We start from the raw sequence: 18,389 nt of genomic DNA, 5'->3' as shown, positions 1-18,389 counted from the left end.
CTGGAGGGGGCACTACTGATGGTGGGGGCAGTTTTTTCTTTGATGATGACAACAGCATAGATGAGCTACCACAAATCTGTATCACTTGAATCCCTAATGTATATGATGAACAAAGAAAGAGCCAGCACAGAATCCCCAAATGAGCTGTTAGTGATGGCAGATACATTGCTGAGCAAAAGGAGGTGCTGTTTACAGTTGCTAACACTGTGGCCAGGAGTCACCCAGCGCTTGGGCAGTTTTCCATGCTGGGCTGCCTGGCACAGCAGCCCTTACCTCCTGCATACTGGAGCTCTTATCTCAGTATCAGCCAGCTAGCAAAGGCTAGTGACCAGCTTTGGCATTTTCTTCACTCATGGAAATCAGTCCATTCCCTCGACAGTTGATAATTATCCACAGGAATTTGGCTTTGCAGATCTTAAATAACAAACCAGGAAGTCTGAGAATCTGCGTTGAAGAAAGCTTTAGCTTAAGTGTTTAATAGCCTGGCATAAGATCACAGCATAAACCCCAAAATGACCCATGTTAGAAGACTGAATGTTCTGCCCACAGTTATGAGTAACAAATATTTATAGGAAAACTGTAAGAAAGTATAAAAATGAGGGTCATCTAATGGCTTTAGCCCTAAGCACAACAGGAAGTACAATCGCAATCACGCGGTAAGGCATTTCCATGGCAACTGATAACATTTTCTGTTAAGCTGGAATTAATTTTAGGCTATAATCTGCCTAAGGACACAGAACACATAAGGATGCAGCCAGATAGATAGTGTCATACATTGAAAAAGGAAATGGTTGAACTGTGGGTATAACAGGATTGGGAAGGAGCAAGAGCAGGACTTGGCGTAAGAAATCCTGTCCCGGTGTGTTGTGTCACCGGCAGGAGATGCTCCCTGCCCTCCATTACCGCCGGATCTCACTATGTGGGTTTCCCTGTAATGGACCTGGTAAATAATGCAGGTGTGAGCAGTCTGCATTGCTTCTCTTGTCCCTGGTCCCGTAACTGTATCACAGGTCTCTCCCTAGCTTAGGATCAAAAACTGTTACTTAACTGCCGTACCGGACAAGCTGCCTCCATGATTGCCAGGGCCCTGACCAGCCCCCTAGGCCTTCCCTCCACCCTTGTCAATGGCCCAGGATGCCCCTCCAGCACAAACCAGTGACAAACCCCATCCCAGCAACACTGCAGGTTGTTAGTTTTCATTTTTTGCCCAGCCTTGCCCAGCCTGGCCATGGGCTCTGACGATCCAGGCCCACCAGTGGGCCAACATCGCAGCCCATCCTCAGCCCGGCCCTTTCCCCACAGCCCTGCCTGGCCACCCCTGGACATGACTGAGGTGCAGATTGACTTTCGGGCTTGAACTCATCCAGCCTCATCACCGTGAGCCTGCTTAATGACCTGCAGGGGTGATTGAACCTGCCGAGTGTCTCCCAGGCCCTGACAGAGCTGCTGGCCCTCACTGCGCCCTGGCACAAGTGTCCGCAGTGCTAGGATACCTGGGTTCTGCTGCAAGTCCTAGCACCCCAACCCACCCCAACTACACCCCAGCCCACCCACAGCCTCCTGCACCCTAATAGATCCTGTTGCTGTCAGCCCTGAGCTACAGATCAGGCAGCAGTGGGGCAGTCCGAAGGGAATGTTGAACTGGGCCAACAGCAGTCCTCCTGTCAATTTATGTGTCGTGGAAAAGTGTTACTGCTTGACAGCTGGATCTGTTGGTTTCCCACAACTGAAAACTACAGTTTTTCATCTTCAGCTCCTTCGTGAGGAACGAGCGGCACTGAATAGGTCTGTCAGTCGAGCTGGCCCAAGGCCTAGGCGAACATGAGAGAAAAGCGGCCCTCACCAGCGGTTCGTTTTGATTAACTAGCTTCTCGGAGTGTTGTATTAACTTGCATCTAGTCAGGATCTAGTCATGAGCTCCCAGTGCACTAGGGATAATGGCCATTGGTTCATCAGAGAGGCTGTCCCCAGCTATATAGAGAGACTTCCCAGTTATATAGACAGGTTATCACGCTGGTTATGAGGCAGGTGTGAGGTGCCAGCATCAGCCCTCAGGTGGGGAAGTTGTACCTACAGTGGCTCCCAGCACTTAGGAAGCGCTCAGTTTTCAGGACTGGGGTGAGTGGCATCGGGCTAGCCCAGGAGTCAATGACAGTGCTTTGGCTCAGGCCAGATCCTCCCCTCCTCTCAGTGACTCTCACTCAGTAGGCACAAGTGGCACAGCTCCAGCAGTCTCCACCAAGAGCGTGTTCTGCAGCTTTTAATGCAGGCAAAATATGGAGAGGAACACAGTCACAGCCAACAGAAATTATTCTTACCTGTATGAGGCATGGCTTCAAGTGGAGCACTCCACTGAGTGAATACAGGTTCCCCCTTCCTTTCTTCCCCAAACCAGCTTGTTTCTGAAGACCCCAGTAGTGAACAGATACTGTGCTTTGTCTCCCTTTGCCTTTGCAAGTGTTAACCCAAGTATGAACAAGGTGCTGTGTGATGGGACACTCCTCTCATGTCAGAACAATCTGTAGTGTTTATTAAAGATTCACAGACAGGTATGAAGAAACACTGAGAAAAGATGGTGTGTATTACCTGTTCCAGAGCTAGAGGAAAATAAAGGTCACCAATCTTCTGAATGATTCCTTGCAATCAAGGGCCTCTGGAGATGCATGCACAAACAGCAAATCTGTTATCTTGGAGATGAGGTTAGTAAGAAATGCATTTTAGCATATATGCACTTCAGAGCAGACAGCACGAGGAAGATGAGGTTTCCTTGCACCTTTCCCACCCTGATCAAACCACTGCAACTGAAATCGATATCAAAATTCTCACCAGTTTCCATAAGTTTCATGTTTTTTCGATCCATTTTCCCCTGAGCTGCACTGAGGAAAGAATCCACCTGTATTATCTTCATGTCTGCTCTGCAGACGAGGAAATGCCGCACTTGTAGATGTAAAGGGATTTCTCTTGTCTCACGGGGTTGGGAGTCTGAGACACACAAAAGGATGAAGCCATAGGTGCCATTATTTGTATAGAAATAATTTAAGTCTGAGGAAGAAACACACCTGCAGCACGCTGTAGCTTCAAAAGAAGCGAAACAGGAAACATCCTGTTTCTACAAACTCTTTTCCAGTAACTCTAAAGAATATCTTTAAACTTTAAGGGTTTGCAAAGCCACTTACTTTCATTCATAGTTTTCCTGTTTTCCTCTGAGGCAAAACAGATTTATGTGTGAAAGGACAACCTGTACTTGACAGAGAGAAGCCATCTGCCACTTCTGCTTACATTGGTTCTGCAAAGCTAATACCAGACTCTCTGCCTTTTCTCATATTTTCAAAATACATAAAAACACAAAGGCTTGAAGATCAGAATAAGTGGCATGTTTTAAATGCTTCTTCAAAGGCTGATTTGCTTGTTTTCTCACGACTAAAGTAGCGCACCTGCTGAAATAACGAAGAAATTGTGCACAATGCAAATGAAAATGCTGGAACATCTAAGGTGAAGAAAGTTAATCTGAATGTTAAGGATGTCTATCGTACAGCCAAGAAGACCTGCCTGGTATCGGTTCCAAAGTCAATATCTTCATTCAAGGGCTTTGCTCTCCCATCCTACAATTTTTTCTCTTTGACAGCCAAATTTCCATTTAAGCTGATGGGAACAAGCTCTGACACTTAAATAAATGACTTCCCAAAACATGAGAATCATCAGGAGAGGCTACACTACTGTAGGTAACATAGAATCATAGAATCATTTATTTTGGAAAGGACTGATAAGATGACAAGCCTTCCACATCTACCACTAAACCATGTCCTTAAGCACCACATCTACACATCTTTTAAGTACTTCCAGGCATTGTACCTCTAATACTTCCCTGGGCAGCCTGTTCCAACCCATTTTGTGAAGAAATTTTTCCCAATATCCAATCTATAACCTCCCCTGGTGCAACTTGAGGTCATTTCCCCTTGTCCTGTCACTTGTTACTTGGGAAAAGAGACCAATCCCCACCTCTCCACCACCTCCTTTCAGGTAGGTGTAGAGAGCGATGTGGTCTCCCCTGAGCCTCCCTTCCTCCAGGCTAAACAACCCCATATTCCTCAGCTGATGCTCGTAAGGCTTGTGTTCCAGACCCTCCACCAGCTTCGTTGCCCGTCTTTGGACACACGCCAGCACCTCAATATCTTTCTTGTAGTGAGTGGCCCAAAACTGAACACAAGATTCGACGTGTGGCCTCACCAGCGTGGAGTACAGGGGGACAAACACTTCCCTAGTGTGCTGCCACCCTCTTTCTGACACAAGCCAGGAAGCCGTTGGCCACCTTGGCCACCTGGGCACACTGCTGGCTCCTCTTCCTATTCCTGCTGTTGACCAGCACCCCCAGGTCCTTTTCTGCCGGGCAGCTTTCCAGCCGCTCTGCCCCCAGCCTGCAGCGGTGCATGGGGTTGTTGTGAACCAAGTGCAGGACCCGGCACTGAGCCTTGTTGAACCTCATACAATGGGCCTTGGCCCAGCGATCCAGCCTGTCCCAACCCCTCTGTAGAACCTTCCTACTCTCCAGCAGATCAACACTCTCGCCCAACTTGATGTCGCCTGCAAACGTACTGAGGGTACACTCAATCACCTTGTCTAGAACATCAATAAAATTATTAAAGATATTCTGAGGTTAATGGTTAATGGGTTGTACTTTGTCTAGTGCAGTGGAGTACCACAAGAGTCCTGAAGTCTGTCCTCCGATCTGTCCTATTAAATGTCTTTATCAGTGACCTGGAAGAGGTGATGGAATGCACTCTCGTCAACTTTGCAGATAACAGCTAATTGAGACACCCAGGCAATGTGTTTGCAGGCAGGGCTGTCACCTATTAAGCCTGGAGGAATATGTCAACAGGAACTTTATGAAATTCAACAAGGATCAATGTAAAGTCATGCCCCTGGGAAAGTGGAACGCCTTGTAAGGATACAGGCTGAGAATTGACTAATGAGATTGTCTCTGGGGAAAAGAACCTGAGTGTCCATGAGGTTGTACAATTTCCATCCTTGGAGATTTTCTAATATCCAGCTGGATGAAACCCTGAGAAACCTGGTCTGATCTCAGAGCTGATGTTGCTTTGAGCAGGAGGTTAGATGAGAAACCTCCTGAGGTCTCTTGCCACCTGAGTTATCCTGTGATGTCATGGAAACTTCATTATACAGAAGTCCTATTGGAGTCAGTACACAGATGCTTTGTTTGCTGGGGCCCAGAGATCCGATCAAGGCAAAATCCCCATGAAAGTCAGAGGCATGTCAGCCTGTACACCCTTTGGGATCAAACCTGTATGTTTTGAGGTTCTTTTCACATGTTTAGGACATACCAAGAAGTTGACACAGTATTGTCACCTGACCTTGCTAATATAGAGTTAATTTTCTTCTTAGCAGCTCACACACTGCTGTGTTTTAGATTTTTGACCAAAACAGTGCTGGTAACACATTAATGTTCTAGCCTTTGGTGAACAGTGTTTGTACAGCATCAGGGCTTTCTCTGTTTCTCACTCTGTCCCTCTAATGAAATGGCCTCAAGTTGTGCTAGGGGAGGTTTGGTTTGGCTATTAGGAATTATTTCTTCACCAAAAGGGTTGTCAAGCATTGGAACAAGCTGCCCAGGGAATTGGTTGAGTCACCATCCCTGTAGGTATTTAAAAGACTTGCAGATGTGGTGCTTAGGGTCATGGTTTAGTGGTGGACTTGGCAGTGTTAGGTTTGCAGTTGGACCCAATGATCTTAAGGGTATTTTCCAACCTAAATGATTTAATGGTTCCATTATTCTATAATTCTATTAATCTGATGGCATAACCTTTTTTTTTTTTTTTATCCATTTGTGCACCCAGTGACACTGTAATGTCCTCTCTTGGATACACCACATAAGAAATGTTGGCAGAAGAACCTGTTCAGGCCTGGCACATATGCAACCTGCAGCTGTTTGCCTCTGTCCAAAGTTTTGCTGTGAGCTATTGTGGCTGTGGAGGGCTGCATGACCCTCCTCTGTGCTGCAAGCAGACAAGTGAAGCCCAGGAGAGCAGCCCAGCAGCATTTCCCTGAAGCTGCCCCTGGACAAAGGGCAAGAGGAGCTTCTGGGGTCATTGAGGCTTGCCCTGGAGTCCAGTTCTCAGAGTTATCAGGAGGCAGAGGAGGGAAAATAATGTTTTTCCAAGCAAGCTCCCCCGTGGGCCCTTTTCAAGCTATCCTCACCTGTCCCCAGAGCCTCTTGAGCAGGAGATGGCCACCTGCCAGATCCTCACATCCTGACCCACTCTTCCTGAGAACTCAGCAAGTCAGAGTTTCACAGACAAGAGGAAATCCCTAAACAGCATGCAGCCCAGAGAGTGGAAAGTTTCAGGGGAAGAGGGGGATGGGTTTGGTTTTTTTTTTTTTGTTTTTTTTTTTGTTTTTTTGTTTTTTTTTGTTTTTTTTTCCCAACTTCCCCATGGATGTATTTGACAGCTCACTGTCCCTGTCCTCACAGGATCCCAGCAGAAACTGGATCTGGGAGGGCTCTTCCTGATGGGGGGAGGCTTTCCAGGAGTGCGAGGGATTTACCAATTGCCACCTTTCACTCCCCGTCCCTTGCCGTGTCCCACCAAAGGCCATGTACGGTGACAAGCTGCAGACGGCTTTGCTGGTGGCCGGCTACTTTGTCTACTTGCTGGTGGGTGCAGCCGTGTTCCAGGCACTGGAGAGGACTGCTGAAAAGCAGGAGAAAATAGCAGCTGCCCGGATGAAGGAGGCTTTTCTGCAGAACTTCACCCACCTCACAATGGCGGAGATGGAGCAGTTTATGAAGGTAAGTGCTAGCCCTGCAGAAGCCCTTTCTCCCTCCTGCTTCCCCATCAGATGTTTCCTACTCAGCCTTGCTAGGCAGATAACTTTCACCGTGTTCCTACTGGTGGTCATTTGGGTGATTTTACCAAACCTCAAGCCCACTCTCCCGTCTGAGCAGGCAGGTCATACTGATGTTTAATATAGCTTGTGTAGCTGACAAAACCTGGTGTGTTAGCTATTAACAGTCCCCATCCCGTGATGCCTGGATTCTTTGGGGTGTTTCCTCCTGCTGTTTTAGGCTTTTGGTGGGGCTGTGCTCCTCTAGAGTGGGTGACATGTCAGGAAAAATGAGGCTGTCTGAAATGAGTGGGTGTGGTTGCTCCTCACAACCATGTCACAGATAGCACAAAGCAACAATACAGCAGGGTCTGAAATAATCTATTGAGCAAAAAAAACCCAAAAAGAATCCCAAGTCACTACAAGGAGAGTGGCATAGTCAGTGTTTGTTTTTTGAAGATGCTGAAGTGAAACAGGTAGCCTAGCCAAGGGAAAGGTGTTTCTGGTCACAGCACAGGAAGCTGAGAATGAGTACAGTTGTCTCTTCATCTTCAGTATTTCCTAGCTCTAGCTATTACAATGCAGAAGAAAATAGGGAGTGCAAATAGCCTTGCTGTAAGTATTTCTACATGGCAAACTAATGGAGGCATTAGTGGGCCAGTTTGCAGGATAAGGAAAGGGGGGAAGAACTTGTATTTCTAGTAACAAAACCAGCAAACCAGCCCCCAGTTCACATATGCATGTACCGTCCTCACCTTTTTTTTTTTTTTTTTTTTCAGGTAGGAGAGAATTAAAAAAAAAAGAGGAACTTTTCAAGACAATTAAATCTCTGTGCAAGGGCTGTGGAATGATTTCTGTCAGCCTTGAATTTCCAGAACACCAGCAAAAATTATAGTGAGGGAGAAAGAGGTGGGGGAAGATTTTTCTGTTGCACTTTATTCCAAATTGTGTCTTGCCTCTGGCAGGGCTCAGCCCTGGAATTTATCTAGGCTGTTTCTGTACAAACCAGCCTGCCTTCCAGATGTCAGGTCCAATGCTCTCTGTTTGCTAAAGGCAAGGATAGTTGGATACTGTTTGGGTTTTTTAATTATTATTTTTTTAAAAACTTAAAAAAAAAAAAGAAAAAAACAACAAAATAACAGCACTTAGAATTAAAACCAAGGAAGAAGGGAAGAGTCTGAAAATGTATAACATGATAAATGATTGGGCTAGACGGGCTTGGGAGAAACATCTAGTCAAAACTCCTGTGGCAAGGCAGTCTCAACTCAACCCAAACCATCTCTGACACATGCTCATCTAACTTCATCTCAGAAGACATATTGTAAAGATGTGCATTTGTGTTCATGCATGCAGTTTGGAGGAGAGTGTATATGTCGGGCAGAATTCCGATTGTGATCATGCCAAGAGTAATGCTTTGCAAGTCAATGGACTTCCTTTGAATTTAAATCTATGACACTGATCAGAATACACCCTTAAAATGAAATTCTCTGTGCATGTCGTGTACCCTGCTATAACTCACTGATGCCCTCCTGGGAGGGTTCAGAGTCACTGCTCAGTGTGCCTGCATACACGTGGATGACTGGATTCTGAATCTACCACTGCTGTCTCAGAGACAAACTCAAAACCAGCAACCAAACACTCCATCACTTAAGCCAGTGGGCTGTCTTGCTCTTCCACATCTTAGTCACCTATAGGACCATATTTTCCAAAGTATTTAGCCTAAAAGAGTAGACATCATTGATCATGCTAAAAGAAACAACTTCTAACACCCACTAGAGCAGTAAGCATAAACAGGGCAAAGGACTAACACGCAGAAACACTCGCTGGCTTCTACCCAACCATGGAGGTGAAGGTGTGAATAGTGTCAAAGTATCACAGAGGACAAGTCAGGTTATTCACAGGAATGGAGTAGTAGGTGGCTAAACCTGTAGTATTCCTGCAGCAAGCATTTGAGGAAAGCAGCCATGTTGATACCAGACTTTGCTTTCCCTCCCAGAATCTGACAGAAGCCATTCAGAATGGAGTATACCCTGTTGGAAATGAATCACAGATTGAAGACAGCAACTGGGATTTCAGTAACTCCTTCTTCTTTGCAGGCACGGTTGTCTCCACAATAGGTAGGTTTAATTCTTTCTATGTTTGTACATGTGATACTTATTATGTCTGGTTATTAGGGCCTGAATGGATAATATTTTTAAGGATAAAAGTCCAGCCCTTCATTGTCATGGGTGGTAAGCAGCAATGGACTTGGTCCTGAGATCTCACCACTGCACAGCTCTTCATGCATTATTTTGGCTTGTGAAATACCAGAGCCCTTTCATATTATTTTCCACTTGTCTCTTCTTTTTGAGCCATCTGTTAGAATGCTCGCTTTGCTGCTAGTTCTGAATGGGAGATAAACTTTACTTTCCTAGTCTCTATTCTAGGGTCAAATAGGCTTTAAATCCAAGAGTGCTGTAAAGCATAAAAGAATGGTGGGAAAGAAGTGAACTCTGCTGGGCCATGGATACTGTCTCAATAACCTGTGCTGAGCTGTTAGTGCACATGTTGAATTAGTAATATGCCAGGAGGAAAAAAATGAGTAGAAGGCAAGGCAAATGCTGAGACATTTACACTGCTGCTTCAGGCTGTTCTGACATTTTCAGGGACTGGTTGCCCCTTCCTGCCTCTCCCTTTCTCTCAAATATGCATCCCAAAAAGTGCAGGGCTGACAGCTTTAAGCATAACATCCACACTGTTGGCTCCTTCTCTGTTGGCTTTCACTCTGATGCAGTGAAAGTCAAATCTATGTTTTTGCAAAGCGAAGCTGAGGCCTGACTGCCACTATACCCTAGGCACAGCTGAACCCGTGTAGAGACCTCCTGCTGTAGAAAAAAGGCTGGCTTCTGACCCACCACATCAGTGACAAACGTTCCATGGTTACAGCAACATTCACGTATTGATAAAGTTTCCCTAGTTTGTCAGCACCCTGCTACTAGTCAATCCATTCCTTGACACCACCTGTATTATTGCATTTTTTCATTACAGCATTTCTCTGCCAAACAAATCAATCTCTTCCCATCAAATTTCTTTCCTCATTGAGGCAGATAGGTTGTCCCAGGCAAAGTGCAACTTTGCCTGCTTCTCTGAACCTTTGCCACAGAGGTCTGTTGTGATGGTACATCAGGTACTTCCACTCATCTTCATCAAGTTTTGTCATGGAAATGGAATATTTCTGCAACAGGGAGCACCAGTCAACTCAAGAATTTTGGGGCCTAATAGCCAATAAATCACTCAGTGGTTTTATTTGTCTTTTCCCCCAAAGAAAACATTGCATTTCCCAAGTATGGATGCCTTGAGATTAACTGTGCTCAGAAAAGTGCCTTTCCCAGGCTTACTGATATAGTAAGGACATACACAAAGTACAGGACTCTGCACTCAGGGATGTACTGCATGAGGTCTAAGAGGAACGAAGTCTCCAGTCCATTAAAGGACATGTTTGGAGTTCTGCAGCTGTTGTTCCACTACTTAGATAAATCTTCTTTTAGGAGGACTTTAAGACAAGTATCTCTCTGGCATGAATAAATCAGCCATCAGTAAGGCCTGGACTAATTAGCACTGTCCATTCTAATCCACACTGCACTGACTCCAGGACTGAAGCCAGTATCTGGACATACCAACTTAGCCAGGGAGGTCACTAACACTCAGGAAAATCATCAAGAAGCTAGAGATTCTGACACAGCAAGCAGCCCGGGACTCCAGCCTTGATGTCTTCCAGGTCCCCAGACTTCTGGTTTCTGTCTTTCCATGTATTTGTCATAGGTCAGAGCATGTTTTCCATAACTGCTATTAGACTGTGCTTTCATTCCCCCTAAGGCTGGGTTGGGTGCACACAGTGCTCTCTGCATCCTCCAAAACATGCAGGGTGAATCACTTCATCTGCTTAATGCCTTTTTCACAGAAAAAAAATAGTGCATGTGAACTGAGAAGTGCTAGCCACATCTTCTGGGGTCAAAGGCAGACTAGGTTGGGGTAAGTGTGAATGTGGACTTCTCCAGTTCTCTGGAATATCTCCTCTGACCCATCTTTCTTCATAGGCTATGGCACACTACGTCCTAAAACTGCTGGGGGCCAGATCTTCTGTGTCTTTTTTGCACTGTTTGGAATTCCTCTGAATATTGTTTTTCTGCACCGTGTTGGTAAGATGCTCTCAATGCTGTGTAAAAAGCTGGGGAAATTCCTGTACGAGAAAGGAATGAGAAAGGTAATTAGTCATACTTACTCAGGCACAGTTATATTGCTCATTTCTGTTTGTTTGTTTTTGTTTTTTTTTTTTTTTTTCCCTCAAGATATATGCTGGCATTATCCTCTATTCTCATGTTGTTAGACATTGTATTAGGAGAGGGAATGAGACATTCTTCACTTGTAGAGCTAAACAGACAAGGCAGCCACAGAGGAGATTTTCAGAGAAGATGCATTTTATCTACCCATTTAAAAAGGCAGACATCCGGTCCCCTTCAGCATTCACTGGAGAGAGTGGGCAACTCATCCCACTTCTCTAGACGCTTATCTCAGGAACTAACACTCTAGGGATGTACCTGTCTCCCTTTATAACCAGTAAAAAGAGAGAACATTAAACTTCTCATCTTGAGGCAGCAAAAAGCAGATGAGCTGCAAAAAGCTGTAAAAATAGGCGAGCTGTAGGGGTTTCAGTGGATATTGACTCAATGCCTAATGTTTCACCACTCCTTATTCATTATTCAGTCTTTGAATCTCTTTCTTCCCTTGACTTGGACAGAAAGGAAACATCAGGTTGAAGTTGTCCATTTGAGCCCAGTTGCTGAAAGGTGAGGAGGCATACATAAAGGGCTAGAGACAGCACGTGTCTTGCCTGGTTATTTCCCACGTTATTTGTAGGCTCCAGCCCTTCTCTCACCACTACTGAGGAAGTGAAAATAGCTTTTATGTATCTCCTATCATAATTCTCTTTCAGGACAAGGTATGCATGCTACAGACAACCTTGTTCAAATTGCTAAATTTCTACCCATGTCTGGCAAACTTAAATAGAACATAAGGCTTGATCAAATATAGCCTAGAGAAGAGAAGGCTCTGGGAAGACCTTATAGTGGTCTTCCAGTACTTAAAGGGGGCCTACAGGAAAGATGATGAGGGACTTTTTACAAAAGAGTGTAGTGATAGGATGAGGGGTAACTGTTTTAAATTGACAGAGGATAGATTTAGATTAGATATAAGGAAGAAATTCTTTGATGTGATAGTGGTGAGGCACTGGCATAGGTTGCCCAGAGAAGCTGTGGCTGCCCCCTCCCTGGAAGGGTTCAAGGCCAGGTTGGACGGGGCTTTGAGCAACGTGGTCTAGTGGAAGGTGTCCCTGCCCATGGCAGGGAGGTTGGAACTAGATGATCTTTAAGGTCCCTCCCAACCCAAGCCATTGTATGATTCTATGAGTGCTGTGGTTTGAGCCCAGAGGGCAATGGAACTCCACACAGACACTCTCTCACTGCTTCACCCCTCAGGAATAGGAAGGAGAAAAGAAAACAAAAGGCTCGGGGATCAAGACAAGGGCTGAGAGGTATGACTCACCACTTACGGTCACTAGCAAAAGACAGACTTCTTAGGGGAAGAAAAAGGACATCATTTAATTCAAACAACACCAACACTTAAATTAACAACCAAACAGAGTAGGACAGCCAGAAGTATAATCAGATCTTAAAGAAACTCCTCCCGCCCTCCTCCTCTTCTTCTTCTACTGACCTCAGTTTTTACATAGGTGTGTCCCTCACAACTCCAACTCCTCTCAGGTTCCCCTTCTTAAATATGTTATCACAGAGGTGCAGCCATTGTTTCTAATTGGCTTGACCCTGGCCAGAGATGGGTCCGACTTGGAGCCAGGGGAGCTTTGAGAAGCTTTTCACAGGGCCCACTGCTCTACCTCCCTACCCCGCTACCAAAACCCCCGCCACAGACAAACCCAACACAAGGAGATAGAGGCTCAAGCACATGCACAGTGCACAAAGGCACGAAAAATTAACCAAGAGTTGCCATTAATTTCCAGACAATCTGGATTTATAAAATTATATACATAAACTATGTGTGTATCTGGCTGATAAATCTTAATATATAACAAGTCTTTTTCTCCAGTCAAGGCTTCTTCATGACAGCTGGAAAGTAGGATGGTTCAAAAGTCACTGTCCAGGCACTTTTCCATCAGGACCTCATTTGTTAAAGGTTTTCATGTAGTAAGGTATCCACTGAGTAGGAACCAAATTGTGGCACTGATGCAATGAGAAATGAAGTCAACAGTCAAGATTTCTGGAGATAGTATTGTGAGAAATGGTGTAAATATTTTTAAAAAAGTCTGTTTTTCCAGGCAAATTTGAATGTTCTTTAGGTGCCACACCTGAATACCTGAAAACTAAAAGTGAAGTTGTTGGGTGAAAAATGGAAATAGACTGACCCCAGTAAAAGTCACTGGATAGGAATTGCTCTTATAATCATGGTCATTGAAGGCTGATACAATCAAGTAAAAGACTACATCTCCCAGGGGTACCGTGGACATGCAACACCCACAATACATGGCTTCCCCCTGCTTCAGAGCAAGGCTAGGGTACTTTTAGAGGAAGAGCACTCAATACAAACCCTTCAGTTCCTGTGGTCCTAGTAGGTATTCCTAGATAGCCACCCATTTTGAATAGCCACCATTATATATGGCCTGCTAGTGTGTCAAATCAATATTATAATTGAATTGGTTTCTTTCTTTTTCAGAAGAAGATCAAATTTCTGACCCTTTTGTTCTTCCTGGCAACAGGAATCCTAGTTTTTCTGTGCTTGCCATCACTCTTCTTCCAGATAACAGAGGGCTGGTCTTACAGTGAAGGAATTTACTTTGCATTTATCACCCTCAGCACCATTGGCTTTGGAGATTATGTAGTAGGTAAGGTTGATTTCAGAAAGGACACACAGCAAAGCACCAGGCTTGTGACTTTAATTACCATGGGTTGACTGCACAGGCTGCCAATGTACTACAGAGACAAATCTTCTGTCTGAGTCTTTGACTAGTCCTTGCCTTGTACAGTTCTGGGGAAAATAATAATTCCTCTGGGATTACATGTGCTGACTAAAGCACAGAATTGTCTAAATATAATGGAACGTGGCGCTTTGGGGTGCAAAGAAGCCAAGTATTTTGGGGGTGGGAAGGGGAAATGTAGGGGGAGAATTCAAGATGCCTTGTAATTTGCATATACTAAAAGGGAACAGTTTGCGACAGTCATACAAAATAAGGCATGTATCCCTGCTTTAGCCATCTAAGACTTACGTTTCAAAGTATAAAGAAATAAGTGCATGTGTCAGAAGACATGATTTTACACAACAGACTGAGAAGTGGAAATCCCAGTCATGGGAAAGTGGGGAAAATCTACTCACCCTATGAGAAGTGGAGCTTAAAGATATATATCACTGTGAAAGTGTCCTTTAGTCTCCTGTGCCTCACTGGAGGCCCTCTGTCTTCACAAGCCAGAATTTAGGATTTTCCCTGAAGACAAACTGTTCAAGCTATGCTCCAGCACACTGGAGTGCTTCTCAAAACACTTCTGTGGATCTGCTGACCAAAATACACTGTCCATGGAATAAGCTTCAGAGGAACTCCAAAATGATCACCAGGAGCCAAATCAGTGTCCACAGAAGAAGCAATCAAACACCTGAACTCCATGGAGAATCAAATATTTCTCTAGAACAGCCTGTTCTGCCAGCACCTTGCCAGCCTGAACTTTTCTTCAGTGGGAATATGAGAAGGAAGCTCTGAAGCTAATACTTGAGCACCAGTGCTGCCCCTGCAGAGAATCTGGAAGCCTCGCGTCCCTTTCTGATGGACAGATATCCACCACACAGCAAACCCTAGTCTCTCAAGCCCTGCAGAAATGCAAGAAGGGCCCTGGAGACTGGCTGGCAGCCTTGCTGTAGGTTTGAAAGTTTTCTTACATCAGGCCGACAACTTTGGCAGAGGGAGCCCACAAGCTTTTCCAGACACTGTCTGATGTTCCCTGCCAACCTTAATTCCTTTGAGACTGCTAAAGAGGCTGGGTAGGGCTTTGATGGTCCAGCTGACATCTTGTTTGTTTGCATGACTTTAGTGATCATAATGATCTTGTAGCCTAGCTGATGGTTAATTCATGAAGTGGCAATGAGTTGATTAGGCCACATTTTCCCGTGTTATTCCAGCTGGCTAACTACTCTCTCTTGCTACAAAGCACAGGAAACCAGTGTTCCCTGAAATTCTTCTTTTCACATAATCCAGAGAAAGATTCTTTGTCTCCAACAGCAGCTGAGCAGTATTGCCATAAACATGGCACAGAACTCAGGCATCAGCAAGGAATCTCTATCACACAACAGTGGCCTCTTTCCTCACTGTTTTCTTCAGTTGGGGTCAATCTTTGTTACTGTAGTGGAGGACAATAAGGCACAGGCATTTCTTTCCTAACCATCCGTAGGACTGATAACCCTGGCCTGTGTGATACTGAGCACCTCAAACTTCAGTGACGTGGAATATGGAAAGGTTTGGAGTGGATGGTGCTGTGCTGGAGAAAAAAATTAATATCAAACTGGTGCATTCTCTTCCCTTATCCAAATTACAAGTATGTTTTACACTTGTGACAGCAAGTCACAGCCTTAAAACCACTACCTCCATAGCACTTTTGTCCTCTGCACCCATATTATTTTATGAATACAGTTAAAAAATAACAATTACAGAGGCCTCCTGGCTCTGTGACTTCATCTTCATTAGGATGACTTAACTGGAGCTGAAATATTTTTTCCTGCAGTATTTATCTCAATTAGCCTTAAACAGAAGTGATAAAATGATAAGTTTAATGCCTCACACTTTCACAATAAAACAAGAAGAATCAATGACTGCTCAGAGTATTATGCATTTAGAATTGATTACAGATGACAAATGGATTTGTGCTGGCCAAGTGAAACAGAACAGGTTTGAGTTTATCTGCATTACAGTAATTCAAAATGGTTTATAGCTGTTGTACTTCAAGCATGAGATAAAGCCTGTTTTGGGTAGGGAGACTTCCTAGGGAGATGACAGAGTCTAGATTTAACTGTTTGTAATTAATGTACACATAGGTGATACTTCTAGGGTGAAACACCCCTTGGGCTATAAACCAAATTTATTCCCTGTTGAAGTCCAGTTTTGACTTAACATTACAAAGATATTACTAGTTGCTTTGCTAACCCCACATCATGAACTCCAGATAAGAGCAGAAAAGGAGATGCTTTGTAACAAGGCTGGCATCCCCTCTGCCAACTCAACCCCATCAGAAGTAAAAGAAACAGCTGTTGGATATCTATTCATGATGACAAACCAGCCCACTCCTGCCCCATTTCCAGAGCTCTTCCACGATGATGTACAAAAATCCTGCACATTGATCTAGGCAGTACAGAGCACTGCAGGACTTGAAAAGAGTTGCCAGCATCCTGGCTCCTGGGCAGCTTCACAATGGGAAATAACCCACTCGGTTTGTGGTGATCTCCCTGTCCAGGCACATTGCCGTGTTATTTACTATGTAGTCACCCTTGGCAGCACTCAATAAACACTCAGTAACCAATCTCACCAAGTTTTCCTGCAGATGCCAGGGTCCTATCAGCTGTATCATGATAACTTCATGTGGAACTAATTGCAGTAGGAACAAATGCTCTCTGTATGTTGATGGTGAATTGCTGACATCTGAAGAAACAAATGAAATTACCTATGCAGAAAAGTTGGTGTGTGATACTGGCCGATGTTAAGAGGTTTAGTCTGCATGAAATAATCTTCAGTTCACTGATTTCCAACACAGAAAGTTGTGTTCTTGGTATTTGTCAGTGAGTTCTCATCAGACACCTAGATTTTTAATGGAATAAACTCCTGAAGCTGTTCAAACGTAAAGTAGGAATTGCAACTATTCTTTGTATGGTCAAGGATACCTATAATTTAAAGCAAATATGTATTAAGTTATAATCACTCTTTATAGAAATACACAGAATTACAATAGACTAGGCAGTAATAGTCATGTGGTTTTAGTGGCCCGCTGTGCTCTGCTTTTTGTGCTCTGAGAGTTTGGCTATATTTTCAAGATAATACAATACAGTTTTACACTACCTCACACACCATTGCATTTACCTGTACACACAGAGGTTGAAATGGGATTGGTATGCTTTGAGGGGAAAAAAATATCCTGCTCTGCTGCTAATTCACCTGAATCCCAGTATATCTTTCGGACAGGTCAGCATGTTTGTGCTAGTGTATATCAGTTTATTGCAACAAGAGAGTTGCCCAGCCTCAACCTAATGCTGGGGAGGTGAGAAACTCCACTACTGTGAAAAAGTCACCTTAAAGTACTCAACGTAAAATACATTGATGAGTCCATTAGGCTGGCTCATTTTACATAGGCAAAGCAATTTTAATGTGTTATTTTTTTGCTTTCTCTCCCCTTACCTGCAGGAAAACAGCCTGGCAGGAGTTACTTTTCCTACTACCGAACACTGGTGGCCATTTGGATTCTTTTCGGCCTTGCATGGATTGCTCTCCTATTTAATTTACTGACAACTGTACTAGAAGATACTGAAAAAATAATTGTCAAAGATCTCCATCAGATTGGAAAGGTGAGTAAGGACAATGAAGCAAGCCAACAACGAAGATGCTGGCCTGCTCAATTTATTCCAGAAGAAGAACTACTACCGCCATGTACTGGAGGGGATACACAGGAAATGGAGACATTAGCAACAGATTCTGAACACACAAAAAATGAAAATAATGTTTTTTCTTATATCAAAACTATTGCCGTAACATGTGAGAATTGAGTTCCTCGTTGGAGAGTTGCTAGCGAATTATTCTAAAGAAATTCCCATGGAAATAAAATTTCTCCTACCTTTTGCTGAGATATGACCTTTCAGAATTCAAGACTTGCAGTTACACAAAGCCAACTATTAATGGTAAGATTGCTCCTCAATTTGCAGCTAGATTGTGCTAACAACCTGAGAAGTGCACTTGTTTTGCAAGGCATTAAGGTGCTTCCACAGAAATGCAGAGAAGGAGCGTGGTAGAGTTTGCTTGTTCTATTTGGATTTTGCTGCTTGCAAGAAATTGTGTCTCTTCCAGGAACTTGCATGCACAATCTTTTTTGAGGCATTGCATAGCACCTCTGGCAGAAGAAATAAGGGTATATCAGATCAGATGCCTGATTTGAGCCCTCATATTGGATAAGTTATTATGATCTGAAAGACATGTTTAAAGGATGAGACCTGGGCTCAGTTCAGAGACACTAGAAGCATCTAGTGCACAAGGTTAGAAAAAGGTTAGCCTGTTAGAAATTATTAATTCTACCTCTTCCTGTTTTATAGTAAGATGAATAAAGGCAATTTCAACTTTTATCCCTGTGGCTTTGAAAAATCTTTCTGATGGTGTTTATAAAGAACATATAAACCCATGTCTTTAATTAAAATTTTATAATAATTTTATTCTATAAGCATTTTATAAAAACAGAGCCTGGTTTAAATGGAGGAGTCCTCAC

At 43.9% G+C, this 18,389-nt stretch overlaps 1 protein-coding gene across 1 annotated transcript; it reads left to right on the top strand.

The window, feature by feature from the left end:
• The first annotated feature begins 6,490 nt into the window (after positions 1–6,490).
• On the top strand, positions 6,491–18,174 carry LOC104359420 (potassium channel subfamily K member 16). The gene is made up of 5 exons (XM_009965165.3): positions 6,491–6,805; positions 8,837–8,957; positions 10,917–11,083; positions 13,603–13,771; positions 17,321–18,174. The coding sequence occupies exons 1-5, from the start codon at positions 6,611–6,613 to the stop codon at positions 17,677–17,679; spliced, it is 1,011 nt and encodes a 336-aa protein (XP_009963467.2). The 5' UTR covers positions 6,491–6,610; the 3' UTR covers positions 17,680–18,174.
• Positions 18,175–18,389: the final 215 nt, after the last annotated feature.

The sequence above is a fragment of the Tyto alba genome, unplaced genomic scaffold (assembly GCF_018691265.1).
Source record: "Tyto alba isolate M040663 unplaced genomic scaffold, T.alba_DEE_v4.0 Super-Scaffold_29, whole genome shotgun sequence".
Lineage (NCBI taxonomy): Eukaryota > Metazoa > Chordata > Aves > Strigiformes > Tytonidae > Tyto > Tyto alba.
Note: the sequence above shows the minus strand (reverse complement) of the source record. Positions and strands in the feature narration are given on the sequence as shown.

Bases quoted from the DNA above. Each gene is read 5' to 3' on its own strand.
- LOC104359420 (XM_009965165.3), top strand. From the start codon at position 6,611: ATGTACGGTGACAAGCTGCAGACGGCTTTGCTGGTGGCCGGCTACTTT. The intron at 6,806-8,836 runs GTAAGTGCTAGC...TTTCCCTCCCAG, and splicing joins AGATGGAGCAGTTTATGAAG to AATCTGACAGAAGCCATTCA. The intron at 11,084-13,602 runs GTAATTAGTCAT...TTTCTTTTTCAG, and splicing joins ACGAGAAAGGAATGAGAAAG to AAGAAGATCAAATTTCTGAC.